The sequence below is a fragment of the Bubalus kerabau genome, chromosome X (assembly GCF_029407905.1).
Source record: "Bubalus kerabau isolate K-KA32 ecotype Philippines breed swamp buffalo chromosome X, PCC_UOA_SB_1v2, whole genome shotgun sequence".
In the NCBI taxonomy this organism is placed as follows: Eukaryota; Metazoa; Chordata; class Mammalia; order Artiodactyla; family Bovidae; genus Bubalus; species Bubalus kerabau.
In genome coordinates, this window is record NC_073647.1 from 164,625,924 (window position 1) to 164,651,850 (window position 25,927).

Below are 25,927 nucleotides of genomic sequence, written 5' to 3' on the forward strand. Positions count from 1 at the left end.
GAACCTGGACCTCCTGCATTGCAGGCAGATTCTTTACCAAATGAGCCACCAGGGAAGCCCCTACAAATGTCGTTCTGAGATGCCACTCCATGAGGGCCAACACATCCCTAGAAGGGCCCCAGGCCCCGATGGTCAAGCTTCTGCCCGTGGACACGCCCAGAGTCCCAGCACACCCTCACGCCCCCCGGAGGAGACCCCGTCCTCACTCAGCACTGAGTGCCTGTCGTCCTCCTCACCTCCCGGCAACAGAACCCCAGCCGGTGGAGCCTCTTCCTACCTGGGAGACCATGAAGCCGTTGGCGTATTCCGTCAGGAGACGGTAGCCCTCACCCTCCTGGGAGCACATCTTCCTTCCGCGCCGGTCTGGCTTGGAGGGACCCCGGCTATCTTAGCTTTGGGCTTCACCAGTCTATGAGCAACCTGGGCGGACGGCCAGCGTGTCAGTACTGACCCCGCAAGCTGGGCGCCAGGGAGCGAGCCCAAGCCGGATCGTTCTGGGAGATTCCGTTAGCTTGGTGAAGGGGATGAGAGAGCTTACGAGGGACCCCTGGGGCTTCTGTTCACTCCTTCTGTCTCTGACGAGCACACAGCCCGAAAATCGCCTGTCAGCCCCAGCTCCCTCCCATCCTCGTACCATCAGCGGTGCAACTGGTCCCAAACCCACATGCCCACTAATCACTAGGGATGATGAGTCACTGGATGGACTGAACAGTCTCTGGGCCCTTCATTTCGGCCGGGGGTGGGGAAGCGGGGGTGAGGGGGTGGGGGGGGGGGTCTTGGGTGCGGCCATAACAAATGCCCACAGAATGTGGGATTAAAACCACAGACATCTGTGCTCCCCCAGTTCTGGGGACCAGATGTGTGAGCTCAAGGGGTCCTAGGGCTGAGCTCCATCCAGAGGCTCCAGGGGAGAGTCCTTCCTGCCTACTCCAGCTTCTGGGAGCTCCAGGCGCCCATCCCTGGGCTGGAGGCCGCCTCCCTCCCGTCTCTGCCTCCGTCTCCACGTGGCTTCTCCTCTGTGTCCCTGTCTCTCCTCTTCTGTGTCTTATAAAGACCCTGTCCTTGGGTTTAGGGCCACCCCCATTCAGGAAGGACCTCATCTCAGATCCTTCACTCCATCAGGTCTGCAGAGAACCTTTGTCCAAACAAGGCCAGGCTCTCAGGTTCCGGGGGTGAGGACATGGATGGCTGTTTGGGGAGCCGTGATTCAACCTCATACACGGGGGTGGTCAACGCATCCCCGTTTATCAGGGTGATCGGTGATATCCAGCAGTGGCATTTCAATCGCCAGGAACCGTGGTGAGCCACGCTGTTGTGGGAGGAAGCCCAGAACCTGCCCTGAGCTGCTGTCCTGCCGTGGGCCGCCCCAGCCCCACTGGGGATACACTCTCTCTTTCCCAGCCATCTCTGACGCTCAGCTTCACGGAGCCCAGGTGGGCGCTTCAGCTTCCACCCCCCACCACAGGGGCTCCCCTGCCCTTTTCCACCCTGAACCCCGGCAAGCACACCTCCATGTCCGCTGACCATGCTGTACCTCATGCCCTGTTTCTGGGCACACCCTGCTGGAGTAGGGGCTGGGGGAAAGCTCCAACTATGAACCAACACTCTGCCTCGGAGAGGTCCTCTGTGCTTCGTGGCTGGGCAAGTGAGGGTTCCAATAAAGCTTTATTGACGAAAAAAAGGTGGTGGAACAGATACCAATAAAGTTTTATTGACCACACAGGTGATGGAACAAGGTTCCAATAAAGCCTTGTTAACCGGACAGCTGGTAGGTAGACAGGGTTTCGATAAAGGTTTATTGGCAGAAAGCCTAACGGGGAAGGTCATGGGGGAATCCTCAGGAGGGACCCCCAGGAGGACAGAGCGACTGGCCACTGAGTGCATTTGCTTGATTAAACCGCCAGCAGCCCTTTCTCAGCCAGCTCCCCTGAGGCTGCGGAATCAATCCCGGGTCTTCACTTAAGGCGATTAGTTTAGTGATGAGATGGAGGGTTCAAGAGGATCAGCATGACCTGAGACTGAACCGTGAAATTCAAGGTCGGAGCTTGGATTCACTCTTCCGGGAGCAGAAAGTGTTAACCAGGGTTTCCTGGCCTCCTTAATCAATGGAAACTGATCAGGGACGACAGAGGATGAGATGGTTGGATGGCATCACTGACGAGATGGACATGAGTTTGAGCAAGCTCTGGGAGTTGGTGATGGACAGGGAGGCCTGGCGTGCTGCAGTCCATGGGGTCGCAAAGAGTCGGACACCACTGAGCGACTGAACTGACTGAACAGATCAGAGGCCAGACAAGAAATTCTGCAAAGAATTGACTCATTGGAAAAGACCCGGATGCTGGGAAAGACTGAAGGCGGGAGGAGAAGGGGGTGACACAGGATGAGATGGTTGAATGGCATCACCGACTCGACGGACATGAGTTTGAGCAAGCTCCAGGAGTTGGTGATGGACAAGGAGGCCTGGTGCGCTGCAATTCATGGGGTCACAAAGAGTCTGACACGACTGAGTGACTGAACTGCAACTAAGGAAGGATGGGGATTGGATCCATGAACTCAGAGCCTCTGACTATTTGACCATCAGCACATCTCATTCTCCAGATGGACGGTCACCCTCCTGTTGGCCACAGTCTCCGATCTCAGGACCCATGATGGGACTTGAAGGAACAGGATGTCTATCTGCCCGAATTCTCAATCTTGACAGCAAGGACAAGTTCCCAGGGGGAGGGGCGTTCAGAGACCTGCCCCTCGGCCAGCTTCAGTTTCAGTTCAGTTGCTCAGTCGTGTCCGACTCTTTGCGACCCCATGAACCGCAGCACGCCAGGCCTCCCTGTCCATCACCAGCTCCCGGAGTTCACTCAAACTCATGTCCATTGAGTCAGTGATGCTATCCAACCATCTCATCCTCTGTCGTCCCCTTCTCCTCCTGCCCTCAGTTCTTTCCCAGCATCAGGGTCTTTTCCAATGAGTCACCTCTTCACATCAGGTGGCCAAAGTATTGGATTTTCAGCTTCAACATCAGTCCTTCCAATGAACACCCAGGACTGATCTCCTTTAGAATGGACTGGTTGGATCTCCTTGCAGTCCAAGGGACTCTCAAGAGTCTTCTCCAACACCACAGTTCAAAACCATTTGTGCTCAGCTTTCCTTATAGTCCAACTCTCATATCCATACATGACCACTGGAAAAACCATAGCCTTAACTAGACAGACCTTTGCTGACAAAGTAATGTCTCTGTTTTTTGATATGCTATCTAGGTTGGTCATAACTTTCCTTCCAAGGAGCAAGTGTCTTTTAATTTCATGGCTGCAATCACCATCTGCAGTGATTTTGGAGCCCCCAAAAATAAAGTCTGACACTGTTTCCACTGTTTCCCCATCTATTTCCCATGAAGTAATGGGACCAGATGCCATGATCTTAGTTTTCTCAATGCCGAGCTTTAAGCCAACTTTTTCACTCTCCTTTTTCACTTTCATCAAGAGGCTCTTTAGTTCTTCACTTTCTGCCATAAGGGTGGTGTCATCTGCATATCTGAGGTTATTGATATTTCTCCCGGCAATCTTGATTCCAGCTTGTGCTTCTTCCAGCCCAGTGTTTCTCATGATGTATTCTGCATATAAGTTAAATAAGCAGGGTGACAATATACAGCCTTGATGTACTTCTTTTCATATTTGGAATCAGTCTGTTGTTCCATGTCCAGTTCTAACTGTTGCTTCCTGACCTGCATACAGGTTTCTCAAGAGGCAGGTCAGGTGTTCTGGTATTCCCATCTCTTTCAGAATTTTCCACAGTTTATTGTGATCCACACAGTGAAAGGCTTTGGCATCATCAATAAAGCAGAAATAGATATTTTTCTGGAACTCTCTTGCTTTTTCAATGATCCAGCAGATGTTGGCAATTTGATCTCTGATTCCTCTGCCTTTTCTAAAACCAGCTTGAACATCTGGAAGTTCACGGTTCACATATTGCTGAAGCCTGTCTTGGAGAATTTTGAACATTACTTTACTAGCATGTGAGATGAGTGCAATTGTGTGGTAGTTTGAGCATTCTTTGGCATTGCCTTTCTTTGGGATTGGAATGGAAACTGACCTTTTCCAGTCCTGTGGCCACTGCTGAGTTTTCCAAATTTGCTGGCATATTGAGTGCAGCACTTTCACAGCATCGTCTTTCAGCATTTGAAATAGCTCAACTGGAATTCCATCACCTCCACTAGCTTTGTTTGTAGTGATGCTTCCTAAGGCCCACCTGACTTCACATTCCAGGATGTCTGGCTCTAGATGAGTGATCACACCATCATGATTATCTGGGTCATGAAGCTCTTTTTTGTACAGTTCTTCTGTGTATTCTTGCCACCTCTTCTTAATATCTTCTGCTTCTGTTAGGTCCATACCATTTCTGTCCTTTATCGAGCCCATCTTTGCATGAAATGTTCCCTTGGTATCTCTAAATTTCTTGAAGAGATCTCTAATCTTTCCCATTCTGTTGTTTTCCTCTATTTCTTTGCATTGATTCCTGAGGAAGGTTTTCTGATCTCTCCTTGCTATTCTTTGGAACTCTGCATTCAAATGGGCCAGCTTGGATCCCCTGAATCGGAAAGTCAGGTTTTTGGCTTTTAAAACACTCCAGGTCCGATGTGTAAAATCAAAGATTCAACACGAGCTAGTCAATAAAGAGTCCACCTGTCAGTGCAGGAGACCCAAGTTCGATCCCTAGGTCGGGAAGATCCCCTGGAGGAGGGCATGGCAAACCACTCCAGTAATCTTGCCTGGAGAATCCCACGGACAGAGGACTCAGGCAGGTGACAGTCCATGGGGTCACAAAGAGTGAGACATGACTTAGTGACTAAACCACCCGTCATTATACGAGAAATGGTTGCATCAACTCCAAAATGCAGATTAAAAAAAAAAAGAACTTTTAAGACACTTGACTGGCAGTGTAGTTTCCATTACAGGGGACACAGGCTCAATCCCTGATCGGGGAACTAAGACCCCATGTACTGCGGGTGGCAAAAACATAGGAAAAAAAAGAAAACAAAAACATCTAACATCTCTGAAACTGGGATGTTGCTCTGGGTTGAAGACTGTTTCCCTAAAATTCCTGGAACCTTGGGTCTCTGCAGGTGTGATAAAGGCAAGGTCTGAGATGAGGTCCCCCTGGCTGGGGGTGGCCCTAAACCCCATGACAGGATCCTTATAGGACACAGAAGAGGAGAGAGATGGACACAGAGGAGAAGCCACGTGGAGACAGAGGCAGACGGGAGGGAGGCGGCCACCAGCCCAGGGACGGACGCCTGGACCCCCCAGAAGCTGAAAGAGGCGGGGAGGAGCCTCCCCTGGAGCCTCTGCAGGGAGCTCAGCCCTGGGACACCCTGGCCTCCTTTTTGTGTGAGTGCCCTCAGTTCACGGGTTAACTTTGAAGAAACTCCACATTCCTACTTCCTACTGCAGGGGCCCTGCAGGGAATCAACGTACGGATTTTTAAGTAATATGTATTTATTTGGCTGCCCTGGGTCTGAGTTGTGGCCTGTGGAATCTTCACTCTTAGGGGGAGCATGAGCATCTCTTAGTTTCCCCAGGGGCTCAGCTAGTAAAAAAAAAAAAATCTGCCTGCAATGCCGGAGACACAGGAGACGAGTCCCCATACCTGGGTGGGGAAAATCCCCTGGGAGGAAATGGCAACCCACTCCAGTACGTGTGTTAGCCATTCAGTCGTGTCCGACTCTTTGCAGCCCCATGGACGTAGCCCACCGGGGTCCTCTGTCCATGGGATTCTCCAGGCAAGAACACTGGAGTGGGTTGCCATTTCCTTCTCCAGGGGACCTTCCCAACCCAGGGATCGAACCCACATCTCCTGCATTGCAGGTGTATCCTTTATCAGTGAATCACCAGGGAAGGGCCCCCTGTTCTGCTGAAAGTGAAACTCAAAGTTGCTCAGCCGTTCTTTGAACCTGGGTCTCCTGCATGGCGGGCAGATTCTATACCATCTGAGCTACAGGGAAAATCCCCATGGACAGAGGAGCCTGGAGGGTTACAGTCCCCGGGGTCGCAAAAGAGCCGGACACGACTGGGCAGAAGCGCGCATGACGAGTGTTATTTATTTAAGCCCCAGCTCGTGGGCATTTGTCACACGCTCCCCAGAAAACCCCTACGGATTTCTTCCCGAAGGAGGAAACAGACAGAACAGGCTCCGTCTTGAGAGCAGGACTCCATCTCCAGCCGGACTGTGGACTTTGAGCTCTATGCCCAGTATCTATGGAAACAACAACCAACTGGAAAACCAGACCTCCCGGATGGAAGAACCCCAGGATTCGTACCTAGACTGTCAGTCGTCTAAAAGAATACCCTAATTATCTGTGTGACCAAATAGAATCATACATTCTATTCTGCTTATTGGGGTATGACCACAGGCCTATTGGTAATTGTCCACTGTTAACCACCTCGGCTTAAGGCATACGAATCACGGGTTAACTATGATTGCATCTTCTTCCTTCATTCAGACTAGTTTCAGGGAATTTGGGGAGGTGGGTTTGGGCACGGATGCTTAGGGTATATAAGGTTTTCAGAAAAATTGGTCAGGGTTGTTGGCTAGGAGGAGACTCTGCCTTGGGCCCTCCGGTGTAATAAACTGCACTCCAATATCTGCACTGTCCTTCTGAATAAGTGTGTTTCCCGGAACGCGTGGCTACATTACGAGTAACTGGAGGGTCACAGAGCGCTGGGGGACTGGTGGACGGCGGGGTTCATCTCTCAGAGGGGCACCCACAACTCTTGTGTCTTGCAGCAGGAGTCTGAGGGTAGGAGGTACTGAGTGAGCATGAGGAAGATCGTATCGTCTGAGCCTGGGATGGGGGGGGACGTGGGTGGAACCTGGGGGACAGGAGGGTGGAGCCATGCCATCCTCATCTTTTGCTAGATGTCTGGGGCTGCCCGATGTCTGGGGATTACAAGAAGACTCTTGGGAGTCCCCTGGACTGCAAGGAGGTCCAACCAGTCCGTCCTAAAGGAAATCAGTCCTGAATATTCACTGGAAGGACTGATGCTGAAGCTGAAACTCCAATACCTTGACCACCTGATGCGAAGAGCTGACTCACTGGAAAAGACCCTGATGCTGGGAAGGATTGAAGGCAGGAGAAGGGGACAACAGAGGATGAAATGGTTGGATGGCATCAGCGACTCAATGGACATGAGTTTGAGTAAACTCTGGGAGTTGGTGACAGACAGGGAGGCCTGGCATGCTGCAGTCCATGGGGCTGCAAAGAGTCGGACGCGACTGAGTGAACTGGACTGAAACCTTGACAAAGTCCACCGCGCCCAGGGAAATCCTTGTAACCCAGCAGCACCCTAAGGCGCCTTTACAGGAAGAGACCCCGTCCCCCACGCCCTCCGATTCGCTTCCCCCCTAAAGTTCACGGCTAACCTCTTCTGATGCACTCTTCCGGAATTGTTTTGCAGATGCTGAAATCACCACCAGGTGGCTGAAATGAAACACCCGAGGAGCAAGGAGCCCTCAGACGGACTGGCGCCTGAGGACTGATGGCCGAGAACCTTCCACCCCTGCTCCACGCCTGCCTCCATGACCCCAGCTGTGACATCTTCTCACTGTGCATCGAGGAGCCCTGCACCAGCTGATCTCAGATGTTCCAACGGCCCCTTGGGCACCATGTGACCTTCTAAAGACGTTTGACTGAAACCCTTCGGGGGGAGTTTGCCTTTTTGAGCGCCCGCCCACACCTGTCCAGCACCCGCCCAGCACCTGCTGTAATAAAGCTGCCCTTTCCTTCACCACCGCCCACGGTCAGGAGGTTGGCTTTAACTCTGTGCAGGTGAGTGGACCCGAGTTTTGTCCGGTCATTAGACCAAGTGATCCTCCTGAGCCCAGGGAAAGGAGAAATCAAAAGTAGAAGCCAACACACCCTCTTCTTAGGTTTTTATTCAAGGAAAATGGTCAATATTGCATTAAAATGTTGCGAGTCCCTGGGACAGCAAGACCAAACCAGTCCATCCTAAAGGACATCAACCCTGAGTACTCACGGGAAGGACTGATGCTTAAGCTGCAGCTCCAATACTCTGGCCGCCTGATGCCAAGAGCTGACTCATTGGAAAGACCCTGATGCTGGGAAAGATTGAGGGCAGGAGGAGAAGGGGACGACAGAGGATGAGATGGCTGGATGGCATCACTGACTCAAGGGACATGAGTTTGAGTAAACTCTGGGAGTTGGTGATGGACAGGGAGGCCTGGTGTGCTGCAGTCCATGGGGTCGCAAAGAGTCGGACACGACTGAGCGACTGAGCAACAACAAAAATGCACATAACGTAAAACTGTGTTAAGTGAACTCGCAAGATCTGAGGCCTTTCCGAGTGCTGTGGAGACATCACGCCTATCACATCACATTCCCAACCCCACCAAGGAGACCCTGTCCCCACTAAGTCACTCCTCATCCTCTTCCTCCCGTCCCTGGCACCACAAACCCACTTGCTGCCTCTGTGGATTTGCCTGTTGTGGCCGTTTCCTATCAATGGAGTCACACACCATGCATCCTTCTGTGTCCGCCTCGCTCGCTGAGCATCGTGTGTTCAGGGCCCACCCACGCTGCAGCCTGTCAGAGCTTCGCTCCTTTTCAAGGCTGCATCATATTCCACTGTGTGCATGGAACCCATGCTGTTGTCCATTTGTCAAACCACCCACTATCCATCTATCCATCTATCCATCAACCCAGGCATCCATCCGTTTATCCACTCACCCACCCTTCCATCCACCCACCTATCCATCAACCCAGCCATCCATCCATTAACCCAACCATCCATCCATTTGTCCACTCACCCACCCTTCCATCCACCCACTTATCTGTCCATCCACCCACCTGCTTATCCATCCATCCACCTATCCATCAACCCAGCCATCCATCCATCAACCTAGCCATCCATCGATTTATCCACTGACACTCTTCCATCCACCCACCTATTTGTCCATCCACCCACCTATCTGTCCATCCATCCACCCACTTACCCATCCATCCACATAACCTAGCCACCCATCCATTTATCCACTCACCCACCCTTCCATCCACCCACCCACTTACCCATCCATCCACATAACCTAGCCATCCATTTATCCACTCACCCACCCTTCCATCCACATAACCTAGCCACCCATCCATTTATCCACTCACTCACCCACCCATCCAGCCAGCCAGCCGTGCACCTGGGTGATTTCCATACTCATGGCTGTTGTCAACAGTGCTGCTATGAAAATTACTGTAGAAAGTCTTTCTCGGACAACTCTTTTCACATCTTTCGGGTGTATTCGTAGGAGTAGGGCAAGTAGATCCCACGGAACTTCTACATTTGACTGTATAAGCGTTAGTCGCTTGGTCGTGTCTGACTCTGCGACCCCCCTGGACTGTAGTCTGTCCATGGAGTTCTCCAGGCAACAATACGGGAGTGGATTGCCATTTCCTTCTCCGTGTTTCACTTTAAGAAATGGCTCAAGTGTTTCCCACAGCAGCTGCCCTACTTTACCTTCCCAGCAGCAGCGCAAGAGGAGCCAATCTCTCCACACCCCTGCCGGCACTTTCCCCTTGTATCGGCATCAGCGACGAGTGATGGGGACTATTGCTATCCTCGTGCTTTCTCTTTTAAGGGAGTAACATTTTTCATTTTTAGTCTGGAGACTGCGCGGTGGGATGATTTAGCTTGCTGCCCTAAAGCAAGAGGGGACGTGGTTGGATGTTCTTAGACATCACGTGGTGCCGGGTACCTGCGGCTCCTGTTGTGTTCCACAGCAGGTGAGGGGCCCTAGAAATAAGAGAACACTCCTCAGGGCCCCGGAGGCCGCACGTCCAAGACCCTGGCGGGGGCACAGCGTCTGGCGAGGGCTCCTGCTGGTTCTGAGGGTGTCTTCTCACTGTGCGCCCCCCTGGTGGGAGGGACGAGGGAGCTCCCTGGGGAGTCCAGGGAGTCTTTCATGAAGACGTGCACGGGGGCTCCACCTGCATAACCTGTCACCTCCCAAACATCCCCCAGCCCCCGACACCATTAGCCTGGGTGGGGTTCCAAGGACCCACCGTTGGTACCAAAGTTCTCCAATGTTAAAGTCCCATAGTTCCATCTCCTGCATCTGTGGTTCTGTGTCACCAGATTCAACCAAGCTTAGCTGGTAAACACCATTCTCAGCCGAGGCTGGTGGAGTCTGTGGGCATCGGACCAGCACACAGAGGTCCGACTGCAGGAAGGCAAAGTGGTTCTCTGTGGGCGCGCTCGGTCGTGTCCGACGCTCTGTGAATGCACGGGCCGCAGCTCACAGGTGCCTCTGTCCATGGGACTCTCCAGGCCAGAATACTGGAGTGGGCTGCCATTTCCTCCTCTGTCCATGGGACTCTCCAGGCCAGAACACTGCAGTGGGCTGCCATTTCCTCCTCAGGCCATGGGACTCTCCAGGCCAGAACACTGCAGTGGGCTGCCATTTCCTCCTCAGGCCATGGGACTCTCCAGGCCAGAATACTGGAGTGGGCTGCCATTTCCTCCTCAGGCCATGGGACTCTCCAGGCCAGAACACTGCAGTGGGCTGCCATTTCCTCCTCAGGCCATGGGACTCTCCAGGCCAGAATACTGGAGTGGGCTGCCATTTCCTCCTCTGTCCATGGGACTCTCCAGGCCAGAACACTGCAGTGGGCTGCCATTTCCTCCTCAGGCCATGGGACTCTCCAGGCCAGAATACTGCAGTGGGCTGCCATTTCCTCCTCTGTCCATGGGACTCTCCAGGCCAGAACACTGCAGTGGGCTGCCATTTCCTCCTCTGTCCATGGGACTCTCCAGGCCAGAACACTGCAGTGGGCTGCCATTTCCTCCTCAGGCCATGGGACTCTCCAGGCCAGAACACTGCAGTGGGCTGCCATTTCCTCCTCAGGCCATGGGACTCTCCAGGCCAGAACACTGCAGTGGGCTGCCATTTCCTCCTCAGGCCATGGGACTCTCCAGGCCAGAATACTGCAGTGGGCTGCCATTTCCTCCTCTGTCCATGGGACTCTCCAGGCCAGAACACTGCAGTGGGCTGCCATTTCCTCCTCAGGCCATGGGACTCTCCAGGCCAGAACACTGCAGTGGGCTGCCATTTCCTCCTCTGTCCATGGGACTCTCCAGGCCAGAATACTGCAGTGGGCTGCCATTTCCTCCTCAGGCCATGGGACTCTCCAGGCCAGAACACTGCAGTGGGCTGCCATTTCCTCCTCAGGCCATGGGACTCTCCAGGCCAGAATACTGGAGTGGGCTGCCATTTCCTCCTCAGGCCATGGGACTCTCCAGGCCAGAATACTGCAGTGGGCTGCCATTTCCTCCTCTGTCCATGGGACTCTCCAGGCCAGAACACTGCAGTGGGCTGCCATTTCCTCCTCTGTCCATGGGACTCTCCAGGCCAGAACACTGCAGTGGGCTGCCATTTCCTCCTCTGTCCATGGGACTCTCCAGGCCAGAACACTGCAGTGGGCTGCCATTTCCTCCTCCAGGGGCTCTTCCCGACCCAGGAATAGAAGCCGAGTCTCCCGGGGCTACTGCACTGCAGGCGGGCTCTTTACCGCTGAGTCACCGGGAAGTTACTGCCTGTCTGAGGAGGCTGTACAAATAGCTCAGCAAAGAAGAGAAGCGAAAGGCGAGGGAGAAAGGGAAAGATATGCCCACCTGAATGCAGAGCTCCAGAGAACAGCAAGGAGAGAAAAGAAAGCCTTCTTAAACGAACAATGCAAAGAAATAGAGGGAAACCACAGAATGGCAAAGACTAGACATTTCTTCGAGAAAACTGGTGCCATCAAGGGCACATTTCATGCAAGGATGAGCAGGAAAAAGCACAGAAACGGTAAGGACTGAACAGAAGCACAAGAGATGAAGCACAGTGGCAAGAATACACAGAAGAACTGTACAAAAAAAGATCTTAATGACCCGGATAACCACAACGGTGTGGTCACTCACCTAGAGCCAGACAACAAGGAATGTGAAACCAAGTGGGCCTTAGGAAGCATCACTACAAACAAAGCTAGTGGAGGTGATGGAATTCCAGTTGAGCTATTTCAAATCCTGAAAGCTGATGCTGTGAAAGTGCTGCACTCCACATGCCAACCAATTTGGAAAACTCAGCAGTGGCCACAGGACTGGAAAAGGTCAGTTTTCATTCCAATCCCAAAGAAGGACAATGCTAAAGAATGCTCAAACGACGCACAATTTTACTCGTTTGACGTGCTAGCAAGAATTATGCTGAAAATCCTTCAAACCAGGCTTCAGCAGTAACTGAACTGAGAACTTCCAGATGCTCAAGCTGGGTTTATAAAGGGCAGAGGAACCAGAGATCAAATTGCCAAAAATCGCTGGATTACAGAAAAAGCAAGGGAATTCCAGAAAAACATCTACCTCTATTTCACTGACTATGCTTAAGCCTTTGACTGTGTGGATCATAACAAACAGTGCAAAATTCTTCAAGAGATGGGAATACCAGACCACCTGACCTGCCTCTTGAGAAATCTGTATATAGGTCAGGAAGCAACAGTTAGAACTGGACACGGAACAACAGACTGGTTCCAAATAGGAAAAGGAGTACGTCAAGGCTGTATATCGTCACCCTGCTTATTTAACTGCTATGCAAAGTACATCATGAGAAACGCTTGGCTGGAGCAAGCACAGGCTGGAATCAAGATTGCCGGGAGAAATATCAATGACTTCAGATATGCAGATGACACCACCCTTATGGCAGAAAGTGAAGAACTAAAGAACCTCTTGATGAAGGTGAAAGAGGAGAGTGAAAAAGTTGGCTTAAAGCTCAACATTCAGAAAACTAAGATCACGGCATCCAGGCCCATCACTTCATAGCAAATAGATGGGTAAACAGTGGAAGCAGTAACAGATTTTACTTTCTGGGCTCCCTAATCACACCGGATGGTGACTGCAGCCAGAAATTAAAAGACGCTCCTTCGAAGAAAAGCTCCGACAAACCTAGACAGCATCTGAAAAAGCAGAGACGTGACTTTGCCGATAAAAGGCCCATACACTGAAAGCTATGGCTTCTCCAGTGGTCATACACGGGCGTGACGCCAGGCCATAAAGAAAGTGGAGCACCAGAGAGCTGATGCTTTCCAACTCTCGTGTTGGAGAAGACTCTTGAGAATCCCCTCGACTTCGAGGAGATCCAACCTGTCCATTCTAAAGGAAATCCGTCCTGAATATTCATTGGAAGGACTGATGCTGAAGATGAAGCTCCAATACTTGGGCAACCTGATTCAAAAAGCCAACTCATTGGAAAAGACACTGATGCTGGGCAAGATTGAGGGCAGGAGGAGAAGGGGACGACAGAGGATGAGATGGTTGGATGGTGTCACGGATCAATGGACAGGAGTCTGAGCAAATCCTGGGAGACAGTGAGCGTGCTGCAGTCCACGGGGTGGCAAAGAGATGGACACGAATCAGTGACTCACACAAATGCCCCTCTCTCAGAACCAGGGTCCCTGCAAGGGCACCATCACCCGCCTACTACCTCAAGGTTAGGAAACAACCACTTTCTTTCCATCACTTTTTCAAAACAGCACTGTAACTTTTAAAAAAACTTGCTTTTGTAAACTTGCTAAAGGGGTAGCTCAGACAGTAAAGAATCTCCCAGCCGATGCAGGAGACCAGGGTTCAATCCCTGGGTCAGGAGATTCCCTGAAGGAGGAAATGGCAACCCACTCCAGGATTCTTGCCTGGAGAATCCCCCAGACAGAGAAGCCTGCAGGGCTACAGTCCACAGGGTCGCAAAGAATTGGACACAACTGAGTGACTAACACTTTCACTTGCAAACAAACCAAATGCTTCTGAGGACCCATGTTCTCCAGGGAGTTATGATAGGACAGTAACAACATGTGAAATGAACATTTACAAATGACCAAGGGATTTCAAACACACTAGATTACGCTCAGCTAGTGACATAGCCTAAAGAACTTGAAAACAAAACAAAAACTCCCCACGTAAGCATGGGAAACATGAGTTCATTGGAAAAAAAGATTTTATTTTACCATAAAAATGCAAACTGGAATAAACACCATCTCTCCTAAGGTGGACATTACAGCTATTTTTAAGTATTTCCAAGCTTCCCTTGGAGAAGCTGACAATTATAAACTTTAACAAGTTTGCAGCCTTAAATCTGAAACGTTCCAAGTAAAAATAATTTAGCAAAACGGCTTCTTAAAAAAACCACACAGGCTAACCTTGACTAGAAACCAAAGCTAATTTTAAACCAGCCTGCTTTTTTGTTTTATGCTGAATGACTTGAGTTTGTAAAAAGCGAATGTTTGGGACCCCCGTGTACCACCTGACGCTTTTCTGCTGTATGCTGAATGACTTGACTTGGTAGAAAGTCAATGTTTGGGACTCTTCTGTATCCCGTCTGCACCAGCCCACGCCCGTAAAGAGTTTCCGTGTTTCAGAGCACGCAGCTTCCTTCCGGTGACTTAATCGCGTCAATAGCCACTTGCCTTTGGCATCCCACCCAAACTTCATTCCCGACAGGTTAACCCTACAGAAAACGGGGAAAACGAAACAAAAAACAGGAAAAACAAAAAACAAAGACCTCCAGCGAGAGGCTTCCTGCTCTTAATGCCCGGTGGGGCCGTGGCTGCCGGACTGGAAGCCGGTACGTCCCCGTCACTGCGGCCTGGCTCTGCTCCTGTGAGGTCAGGACACGGCGTCTCCTTGCGGAGGCCCGATGCCGCGCAGCTGGTCTGGCTGCGCCCGGCGGGGTCTCCGATGCTCAAGGCTCGCAGGCCCGTGAGCTTCTCCTGATCCAGGGAGGACCGGCGACATTAAAGCGACTGGGTCAACAGTTTGATGGGAAACCGAAGCTCGTGATCACGAGCCCGACGCACTAGGGCCGCGGCCTGGAGAATGAATACTCTGGACGAAAAGCCTGGGGCCCTGCGGTCCTCACCGGGACGCTCCCCAGGCGCCCGTGGCACGGCCGGTCTCCGGGAAGGCGGCCCCGGGGCGCGCGGCCTGCATTACCTATTCCAGGCGCTGCGGTGGCGGCCGGCGGAGCCCGAGCGCGGCCTGTCGTCGCCCCGCCGATGGCGGCTGCGCTTCCGGCTGGAGCTAGCCCTGCGGTCCCGCTCGCGGCCACGGCTCTGGCTCTTCTCCCGCCGGCTGCGCCGCTCTCGGCTGCGGCTGCGGGACTTGCGGGAGCGGCCGCGCTCCTCGGGGCTGGCACTGCGGCCTTGGCGCGAGCGCTTGCGGTGCGCCCGCCGCTCCCTGCGCGGCCTGCCGTCCTCCCGGCTGCCTGCCCGCCGCCGCGGCACGCTGCGCTCCCGCTTGTGCCTGTGCTCGCCATCGCCGCCGTCGTCCCGGCCCGCCCCGCCGCCGGCCCGGCCGCCGCCCCCGCTGGGCTCCCGGTTGCACTTGTCTTGCTCGGAGCGCGCGTCCTTCCGGGGCGCACTCGGCTCGCAGGCGGCGGGCGCGGCCTTGGGCTGCTGGGTGTTGTCCGGGATGCACGCCAGCACAGCGGGGCACCTCTTCTCCGAGTGGCCGTCATCCAGGCCTCGAGGGTCCTGCCCCTCCTTGCCCGGGGCCGCCTCCTCCTGGGGGGCGGCAGGGGCAGCGGCGGCGCTCCCGTTCAGGTTCTGGGAGGCGACCGGCCGCACCGCGGGCTCCCGGTCCCGGGGCGCGGCGCCAGCCGAGGCGGACACGGTGTGCAGGATGTCCAGCACCGGCCGCAGCAGATCGGCGGGGGAGGCGGCGCCCGACTCGGCAGCGGTGGCACGCGGCTCGTCTGCCTTCTTGCTGAGCAGCAGGCTGAGCAGACGCGCGCGCAGCTCACGCTCCCGCCGCTGCAGGCCCAGCGCGCGCTCCTTCTCCTCCTCCACACGTCGCAGCTCGGCCTCCTGCAGCCGCCGCCGCTCTTCCAGTTGCTGCAGCCGCAGGCTCTCCTCCTTGTGCTCCTGCTCGTGCAGCTTGGCGGCCTGCGGGACAGAGCGGGGCGGCGGGCCATGAGCCGGGCTCTCAGCACAGGCGGGCGCTCCCAGGACGGCCCGGCTGGAGCGCGGCCCGCTGGGTCCAACCACACCGGGAGTCCTGCGACCGGCATCCAGGGCTAAGTCCGGCCAACCTCCTGGGCACAACCCTGGGGACGGGCGCCTATCGGGGGCCGGGCCCCTCAGGGTGGCACACTCGGAGGCCACCATCACCAGCCAGGAGGATGCCTGGCAAAGCTCCTGGGCACAAACTTGGCGGGGGGTGGGGCGCCTCTCATGCCTCCAAATGGCATGCTCGCAGACCACGATCGTCAGCCAGAAGCAAGCCCGGCAGATTCCCAGCACAGCCCTCGTGAAAGGGGCCCCTCTCGGGCGGACCAGGCCTCTCCGGGTGGCACGCTGGGAGGCCACGATCGTCAACCAGGAGCAAGCCCGGCAAACGTCCTCGGCACAGCCCTGGGTGGGGGGGCGCCTCGAGGGCGGCCCGGGCCCTCCGGTGCACGCTCCCTGCCACGTGGGCCCCAGATTACTGTGCGGACAGTTGACATCCCGCGTGGGTGCGGGAGGCGTGGAGGCCTGGCCTGCTCGGGGTCTTCAACGGTCACCACGCAATAAGAACACGCGGCCACGGCTCCCGGCGCGCACGCTGCTCTCCTTCCCGCGGACTGGCCACAACTGTAACCAGACGGCAGGTGAGGGTCGCCCCGCGCCTGCCTGGGCTCCACGCGCGCCACCCGTACAGGGCGGCAGGCACCCTCCACCTTCACGGCAGTCGGGGCAGGAGCACAGCCTGGCTCCGAGGACTGCCATGCGGACCGCGCCTCGTCTGGGGCCCGCCCTGTCCTCCCGGGCGGTCGGGGACGCCTGGCCTGAAAGACACCGGCGCCATGGGCTCGGCGGGAGCGCGAAGAGAGTCGTGGGGCCAGGCGGGGGCCCCTCCATCGCTTGGGGAAGCCCGGCCACCCCGAGGCTGCGGCGCCGGGCCTCGGAGGCCTGGTTGCAGGGACGCAGACCCACAGCGCTGCCATTTCTTCGGGGTACAGCCCGGGCCTGGGGCAACACGGGGCGCTGCAACCGCGGTCCCCCGCGACAAACGCCATCCCCGGGCTAGAACCCGGTGCCAGCGAGGAGCGGCACGTCCGTGAAGGCAAGGCCTCCCAAGGGCCGATCCTCCCTGAACATCCAGGCATCCCTATGGGCTGGCAGGCCATGTGGGTGGGGCATCCCCAGGGTAGGGCATCCCTATGGGCTGGCAGGCCATGTGGGCGGAGCTTCCCAGGGGCGGAGCATACCCGTGGGCAGGTCATCCTTGGGGATGGGGCATCCCTATAGGCTGGCAGGCCATGTGGGCAGGGCCTCCCTGAGGGTAGGGCATCCCAAAGGCCGATCCTCCCTCTGTACCAGGCATCCCTGAGCGTGGGCCACCCCGCAGTGGGTGGGGCGCCCATGGATGTGGGTCCCTCCCTGTGGGCGGAGCCTCCCGAGGGTGGGGCGTCCCGGGCGGGCGGTCCCTGTGGGCGGAGCTTCCCGAGGGCGGGGCGTCCCGGGCGGCGGTACCTTGGCGCGGCTCAGCAGCTCGGCCACCAGCCGGAGGGACTGTAGGTTGCGCTGGGCCAGCAGCAGCTTGCGCTCCTCCAGCCGGATCCTCTCCTGCAGCTTGCGCTGCTCCTCCGCCTGCAGCTTCTCCAGCTTCTTCTGGCTGCGCCGCAGCTCGCGGTCCCGCTGCTTCTGCTCGCGCCTCCGCAGCTTTTCCTCGCGCTTCCGCTCACGCTCCTGTTCCTCCAGCTCCTTCTGCTTCCTGCGCGGGCGGGCGGGACACGACGGCTCCGTGAGGGCCATGGGGCCCGGGCTGGCAATCGCGGCACTTGGCTCCTTAGCGCTCTGTCCGCACAGACATCTCAGCCACGGCCGAGGACCCCAGGAGCGAGGCGCGCACAGGGCGAGGCTTTCCCCATGTTTCCAGGGAGAGCCTGGCTAAACCCAACCCCAGCCCAGACAACTGAACAAGGCCGATGCGTGGGAAGCGGAGTTTTTCACCAGATCCAGCTGCTCCTACAGGGACCACAGCAAACGAACCAGGACGGGCCTCAGCAGCACAGGGAGGAGGCCCTCCACCACGGGCACCACACGGGCACAGCCCGAGCGCTGGACAGGCCCTGCTCCCAATGCACGAGAGACCCGTGCCCTGGGCTTTCCCATCCCGAGACCCCAGCCCCAGAGCTGGAGGGGAGCAGGAATGCACCCGGTGGCAGGAAGGTTCTAGAAGCACCCGGCTACTGGAAGCCCCCAACAGAGCACACTGCATGACGTTTAATGGGACTTGCAGAAAAGGCACACGCTCAGTGACACAAAGCCTATCTGGCTTGCTCTGGGGAGGGGGGTGTCCCCCAACGGAGGGGCCCCACATCACGCACCCCTGGGGAAACCCTGTGAGGTCACTGCGTAGATAGCACCTGGAGACAGTGGCGGTTCCGTAAGCATCCGCACCGCGCCGGCCAGCTCAGGCCCAACGGCACCCTGTCCTCACCCAGCAACCAGGACCCCGCACGGCTGGGAGGGATCCAACCTCCAGGGGCAGGAAGACCAATGAGCGTGTCCTCATGGAACACTCGCACCCCTCAGTCTTAACTTTCAGGCCAGGGGCAGGGGCAGGGTGGGCACAGCAGAGAGGCAAGGCTGCCCTGGACAGCATGTGGCACGGGGATGCCAGGGCCAGGAAGGATACTCTGCAGAAGAGCCGGCATCACTCCCAGGGCGCCAGGTCAGCAGAGAAGCAGCACTGGACAAGGAGGCCGGAGGACCCAAGCTCCAGCTGTGGAGGAGGCCGGGCCACGCAGGGAGGCAAGGCGGCTCGCGAGAACACTGGCGTCCAGGCGGCCACACAGCAGAAGGTCTCCCGCAGCAGGGATCGGTGAGAGGGGCTGCCGCTCAGACTGCTAGTCGGGGCCCTGAGTGCCCAGAGCCCTCAGCTGTCCAGCTAAGGGCCCGTGACCAGGAACAGGACTGCTGCAGGCCACGCTGTACCTCATTAGCAGCGAAGGACCAACTCGGTCGCCCCTGAAGAAGGACAAGACGCCCAGGCTCCCGGGCCGGCCCGCAGGCTAACAGTGAGGCCAACTGGGCTTGGACACACAGCCCTGCACACCCAAGGGCCTCCCGGGCACCCACGGGCCCAGCTTTCGTGCCAGGCCAGCCAGGCCCAAGCTCCCCAGCCACGTCAGAGGTGCCGCCCCGCCGGCTGCAAGCTGCTCTCCCCCACGACGCCCCTTGCACCTGAGCTCAAAGGCCGCCCTCAGGGCACTTTTCCCCGCAGTAATGTGAAGGTGGAGAAAAGTGCCTGTCCCAAGACCCTAGAGAGGCCGCGGGGTAAGCTCTGTGACGCCCCAGAGAGGCCGTGGCGTAAGCTCCGTGACGCCGTAGAGAGGCCGTGGCGTAAGCTCTATGACGCTCTAGAGAGGCCATGGGGTAACCTCTGTGACGCCCAGCTCAGGGACTGCGGACAAGGTTGATTGTGGAAGAGAGAAGATGGGGCCTGCCTGGGACCAGGACCTGTGGTCCGCATGCCGCCGGAGCTCCCTGGTTCAGCCTGTGGCAGGCATACCGACCCTAGGGCCTCGTCCAGTGTGAGATCCAAACTGCTCCCCGCTTGCGGCCGCCACCTGAGGCCCGCCACGAGGCCAGGACACCCCGCCCTCTCCGGGCATCTGTCCTCTCTGCAGCCACGGCCTCACTCCGAGGCTCCCGACCCCGTGTCCACATCCTGGCCAGCTGCCTGCACAGAGGCCGGCACCATCCCCAGCACCTGCCGCTCTGGAAATGGGTTCCGGGGCAGACAGGGGAAGCGCTGACCCTAGAGACAGGCCCAAATCCGCGTTAGTGACCATTGGAACCACACAGGAGCCCCAAGGCCGGAGCGACACGCAAGTCAGGTCAGCCCAGACACACACACACAGGCTGGTGAGGAATGAACCCCAGACCACACATGCCTGAGACTCAACACTGCAAAACACACAAGAGAAACCCTGCCCATCGCTCACACGGACAAGTGCGGAGAAGAAACACCCAAGCGCAGGAGGCACGAGGGGGCGCCAGGGGCTGCTGCTCCCTTCCCAGAATGCGGCTCTTCCACAGGCCAGCTTGCCTGCGGGGCTCACAGGGCGCCAGGCTGAGTCCCTTCAGTCCTGCCCCACCCTGCGGCACCACGGACTGCAGCCCGCCAGGCTCCCCTGTCCACGGGACCCTCCAGGCCAGCACACTGGAGTGGACTGCCCTTTCCTTCTCCAGGGGATCTTCCCCACCCAGGATCGAACCCACGTAAGTCCACTGCACTGGCAGGCAGGCGGGTTCTCCACTAGCGCCAGAACGTAAAAGCGGGAGACAAAGGTCGTGACCCAAGACGCCTGACTGTTACTTTACAGGACTTCTAAATATCTCGTTAGGAAAAGCCGACAATACCCTCATTTCCTTACTTCACTCTAAGGCAGCCTCAGCCTGAACGCCAAAACCTGTAAGATGGACAAAAATTGCGTGCCCGCGTCGGCAGGTGGTGCACGGCGCCCCGGCAGGCTCAGCGGGAAGGCCTAGCGGGAACGGGCGGTGCCCTGGGGGTGGGCCGCAGGCCCGCACTCCCACGGCGTCCCCCGAGGGGACAGGCGCGCACGCGCACAGGCCCGCGGAGCCCGGCCCCAGCACACACCTCTCCTCAGCCCTCTGCCGCTCCTCCGCCTCCTTCTCCCGCCGTTTCTGCTCCTCCCGCTGCTGCTCGAGCTCCTGAAGCTTCTGTCTCTCAAGCTGCCGCTTCTTGATGGAGGCGTCGCTCAGGTGTTTGGTGGAATCGAAAGACACCTTCGGAGGCAGGGCAGGGTTAGGACGAGCTCGCACTGTCCTGCACACGCAGACGGCCCTGCGCTCAGCAGGCGGCCTGCCTCAGACTCACCGCAGAGAGCGGGCTCCCCTAACGCCCTTGACCGGGAGGACCTCGGGACTAGAGGGCAGGGCTCGAAATGAGCGCTCGGGACCCCAGCCCTTCCAGGACGGCCCCTTCCGCCGGCAATACGAGCGCGCCTAGAGGCCAGCGCTGCCTGCCCCGGCGCCCGCGAGAGCGTGGCTCCTCCCCTCCTGCGGTGGGGCGCCCCCACTCCCTGCGGCCAGCTGCCTTCACCTCCCAGCCCCGAGGGCCCCGGCTCCTCCGCCAGCCTGGCGTGGGAAGCCAGCACAAGCCAGAGTCCGCGGCAATGATGGACAGCGCCCTCTCATTTCAAGGGGGGCTGCGAGAGCGTACCACTGCTCCCCACGTTTCCTGAGACACAGACTCTGCGCCCGCAGCGTGGGGGCCCCAGGCAGCCCTCCCATGCCCGAGGCCCTGCAGCGCAGCCCTCCCCGCCCGCACCTTGATGTTGCAGGCCACAGCCGCCCCGCCCCCATCCCCCACTCCCCACCTTGATGTCCCACGCCCCCCCTCCCCAACTCCCCACCTTGATGTCCCCCGCCCCCCCCACTCCCCACCTTGATGTCCCCCGCTCCCCCATCCCCCACTCCCCACCTTGATGTTGCAGGCCACAGCCTTGCCGTCCTCGCCCTTGAACATGAGCTTCATGCCACGCAGCGCGCTCATGGCCTGAATGAAGCCGGCGTACTCGCGGTACTGCACGTAGGCCTCAAAGTTGAGGTGGCCGCCGAAGCTGAACGTGTGGAAGTTGCGGCCCGTCATCTCCTCGCGGTAAGGGTCCAGCATGGGGATGTCCACGTTGCGGATCTCACCAAAGCGCTCGAACACACGCACCAGCACCTCCTCGCTCGGCTTCTCCGAGCCCGACTCCTTCAGCGAGAACCACTTGCATGGCAGCCCCTCCAGGTGGATGGTGTCCGGCCGCTCGCCCGGCAGCGTCTCGTTCATGTCCTTGGCGTCGCGGAAGAAGGAGTCCCAGTCGTGGCGCGTGGGGAAGTCGACCTTGAACTCTGCAGCACGCACCTTGAGGATGTCGGAGAAGCCGCTCAGCTTGATGGTCTTGCCGTCCAGGCAGGCCAGGAAGGACTTGACGAGACTCTTGTTCTCCACCTCGCCCTCGAAGCGGATGAAGTCCATGGTGCTCTTGGAGATGCGAAGCGTCGAGAACTGGTGGTGCTGCACCATGCCCTTCAGCCGCTCCATCACCTCCCAGTTGGAGATGGACTTGCCCGGCTGTTTCAGCTGCGGCAGTGCCACGCTGATGGTCATCTTCGTGATGGGCTTCAGGTACAGGCCGTACGGCGGGCACAGCTCCACCGCCTCAGACGTGTCGTGCACGATGGTGGCCGCGGCCATAGCCGGGACCTTGGGCCTGAAACACAAGATGCGCACGCCGTGTTTCCATGGCCGGCCCGGTGTCCCACCCCCAGGCTGGCCAGCACACGGGCCCGGGGCAGGGAGGCCCATCTGCCCTCTGCTTGCCTGACACACTGGTCGCTTCGTCAGGGAAGGCCCCTCAGCCCCTCAGGGTTAGTTGCTCAGTCGTGTCAGACTCTCTGGACCCCATGGACTGCAGCCCGCCAGGCTCCTCTGCCCGTGAAATTCTCCAGGCAAGAATACTGGAGTGGGTTGCCCTTCCCTTCTCCAGGAAGGGGTCTTTCCCACCCAGGGATCGAACCCAGGGTGTCCTGCATTGCAGGCAGATGCTTTACTGTCTGAACCACCAGGGACGCCCCACCCCCTGACATGTGGGCCCTTTTAACTGGATTACACAAATGCAGGGGAAAAAAGGATGGGTTTGCAAAACAACACTTGCCTGCCCCAAGCCTCCATGGGCACTGAGCTGCCCCCGATAGCCAGAGGCAGCTCCACCAGTGCTGGGGTGGCGGAAGCCCAGATGGGCAGGGTCCCTGCCCTCGGGGTGCGGGGGACAGGCCACCTCCGTGGAGGCTGCAGAGATGCCTCACCAGGGAAGGGACAACCCACACGAGCACCTGGGAAGGTCTGTGCAGGAGGAAGCCCGCAGAAACAGGAAGGAACTTTCAGGCTGAGAGAACGGCTAAGGACCGTTGACTTCAGTATCTCTACCACGGGCAGAAGCACCTTCTCTGTGTCCAGATAAAACTATCAGAGCCGCAGGGCCTCTCGGAAGCCGCGGACGGGGAGCTGACTGGGCTCTCCTCCCCCTCAACCAGCTTCTCCCTACCGGTCGGACAGGTGCCTACTTCCGCAAAGCAGGGCCAGACCTGACCCATGGACAGCACACAGTAATGGAGATGGCCTTGGGCTGTGCGCCCGCCCACCAGATGGCTCTGAAAGCTTCCGAGGGGCCTGGGTTCAATCCCTGGGGCGGGAAGATCCCCTGGAGGAGGGCATGGCAACCCACTCCAGTCTTCTTGCCTAGAGAATGCCACGGACAGAGGAGCCTTGGTGGGCTATAGTCCACGGGGTCACAAAGAGTCACGACTGAGTAATTAAGCACACACACACACCCAGACCCGGGAGAAGCTGCAGGGACTGGGGTGGAGGGGTCCCAGCTGGAGGAAAGAGCCACCTGGCCCGGGTCTGGGGCACGAGTGAGGGGGCTTAGCCTGGGCTGAGAGTGACGACAGCCCCCCTCCACCCGCAGAAAACCTCAAAGACCTCAGAGAGGACTGGAGTCAGAGACCCCGGAAGCCCACTGCCTACTAGGAACCCTGGAGATTCCCATCTTCCCTGGTCGCCCAGCTGCCCCTGCACCCTGGGGACGACCCCCAGCCCCTTCGCTGCACACACCACCCCCAACACACCCCTGGCAGCCCCTCACGATCCCCATCGCCTCCACCCATCCAAATGCTCACCCTACTGCCCCAACTTCCACCTTCTCTCTCCCCAGCCACCCCCTGTGGCTCTGGTAACGTCCTCCAACCTCCAGTAACCCCTAGCTTCACCCCCAGCCCCGGTACAGCCTGGTTTCCTCCGACCCTGGTGGACCCCGATTCGCCTGCACGGGCCCTGTCCACCGCCCCCACCCCCGCAGCTCCCTAGAGACCTCCCCTCCTCTGCTCAATCACCTTTGTCCCCTCTCCCAAATCCCCCCAGAAGACCCCCCCCCCGCTGCTCTCAGCACCCCCGGGAGACCCCCGCAGCCCCCGGTTGTCCGTCACCCCCAAGCCCCTCAAAGGCTTTCGACCCCCAAAGCCCACACCCCCAAGTCCCCAGACCCCCACTCCCAAGTCCGCAGGCCCAGGACACCCGCGCCCCGGCCGTCCCGGGAGACCCCCTCAGCCCCCGCCCCCCGGTTCTCCGTCATCCCCAGGTCCCTCAAGGGCTCTCGACTCCCGAAGCCCCCGCCCCCAAGTCCGCAAGCTCACGAGACCCGCCTGCCCCGGTCGCCCCGGGAGACCCCCTCAGACCCCGGCCCGCGGCACTCCGTCACCCCCAGGCCCCTCAAAGGCTTTCAACCCCCAAAGCCCGCGCCCGCAAGTCCCCAGACACCCCGCTCCCAAGTCCGCAGGCCCACGAGACCCCCCGCCCCGGCCGCCCCGAGAGACCCCCGCAGCCCCCAGCCCCCGGTTCTCCGTCACCCCCATGCCCCCAGCGCCCAGGCCCCTCAAAGGCTCTCGACCCCCGAAGCCCGCAGGCCCACGAGAGCCGCGCCCCGGCCGCCCGCCCCGCGAGGCCGCCCTCCCCGGCCCCCCGACACCCCGGGGTCCCTCGCGCCGGCGGGCGGGGCCCCGCCCACGTACCAGGCCGCCGCCGCCCTGGCCCCAGCGCTCCCGCGGGCCTCCGACGACGCCGGCAGGCCCGGCCTCCCCGCCCGGCGCCGCCGCCGCCACCGCCGTCCGCCGGAGGCGCCCCCGACGCGACCCGCTGCCGCCTCCTCTGCCGCCACCGCCCGCCCCTGTGACGCATTTCCGCTTCCGCCGCTCGGGCCCGCGGAAGCTGGCCGCGCGGCGGGTCCAGGTTTCTCCTCCTGGCCATGGCCCCGCCCCCCAGAGGCGGGACTTCCGGGGCGGCCGTGGGTGGGGTCGGCCGGCCCGGGCTTTGCGGTGCGCGTGCGCGAGCTCGCCGCGCCCTTCCTCCGCCCCGCCCCGCCCCCAACCCTGCTACCTGTTTTCAGGTCCAGGCAGAGGCCTCACCTGGGGCCCCAGCGTGAAGGCACCAGACTCAGGACTCAGGCCAGCTGTGTGGGGTACACTGCTATTATAGTTATGCGTCGCACATAAGATATAATAGCACTTCATTATGAACTATGACAAATGCATATTTATTAATTACTGATTTACTTCCTTAGAAGTATGGATTGCTTGTATGACATTGTTATATTATGCTATAATGTAGCATACATATAATGTAACGGGGCTTCCCTGGTGGCTCCATTGATAAAGAGTCCGCCTGCAAGGCGAGACACCTGGGTTCAATACCTGGGTTGGGAAGATCCCCTGGAGAAGGGCATGAATACCCACTCCAGTATTCTGGCCTGGAGAATTCCGTGGACTATAGGCATCGCAAAGAGTCAGACACAACTGAGCGACTTTCACTTCCCATAATGTAACTACACACACTTATGTAATATATGTTGGTGTAAATAGTATTTAAATATTGAAAATTTTTACATTTTAACATTTATGTTTCATGCTTAGTTTTAAGGATATCTGAAAATAACACATATTGCATAATTATTATTTTATATTTTTGTCATACATCTATGCATTTTATCATTTTAAATCGCTTAATATATAAAATTTAAATATAAATATATAATATACTTTATGTGTTATATATGTGTGTGCTCAGTCACTCAGTTGTGTCTAACTCTTTGTGACTCCATAGACTGTATCGTGCCAAGCTCTTCTGTCTATGGGATTCTTCAGGCAAGAATACTGGAGTGGGTTGCCATTGTCTTCTCTAGGAGATCTTGTTGACCCAGGGGTGAAACCTGTGTCTCTTGTGTCTCCTGCATTGGCAGGTGGGTTCTTTACCACTATACCACGTGGGAAACCCATGTTATATATAACCCATTT

At 57.8% G+C, this 25,927-nt stretch overlaps 2 protein-coding genes across 8 annotated transcripts in view; both read right to left on the minus strand.

The window, feature by feature from the left end:
• The window catches only part of ASMT (acetylserotonin O-methyltransferase), a 57,321-nt gene extending 55,124 nt beyond the window's left edge, over nt 1-2,197 (minus strand). For 2 of the 7 annotated variants that reach the window (XM_055563077.1, XM_055563075.1), the window contains exons 1-2: nt 1,509-2,196; nt 278-420 (exon numbers count right to left, since the gene is read on the minus strand). In XM_055563077.1, coding sequence (XP_055419052.1) covers nt 278-346 — 69 coding nt within the window. In that variant the 5' untranslated portion in view covers nt 347-420; nt 1,509-2,196. Of the gene's footprint in view, nt 1-277; nt 421-1,508 lie in introns of all 7 variants that reach the window. The other 5 variants (XM_055563074.1, XM_055563078.1, XM_055563072.1 and 2 more) reach the window with 5 other exon arrangements.
• An 11,801-nt stretch (nt 2,198-13,998) lies between these two features.
• On the minus strand, nt 13,999-24,801 carry AKAP17A (A-kinase anchoring protein 17A). Its single transcript, XM_055563070.1, has 5 exons — nt 24,650-24,801; nt 21,516-22,293; nt 20,670-20,818; nt 17,531-17,771; nt 13,999-15,961 (listed from the first exon to the last, which is right to left on the minus strand). Exons 2-5 carry the CDS (start codon nt 22,275-22,277, stop codon nt 15,008-15,010), a joined length of 2,106 nt encoding a protein of 701 aa, XP_055419045.1. The 5' UTR covers nt 22,278-22,293; nt 24,650-24,801; the 3' UTR covers nt 13,999-15,007.
• Between the last annotated feature and the right edge of the window lie 1,126 nt (nt 24,802-25,927).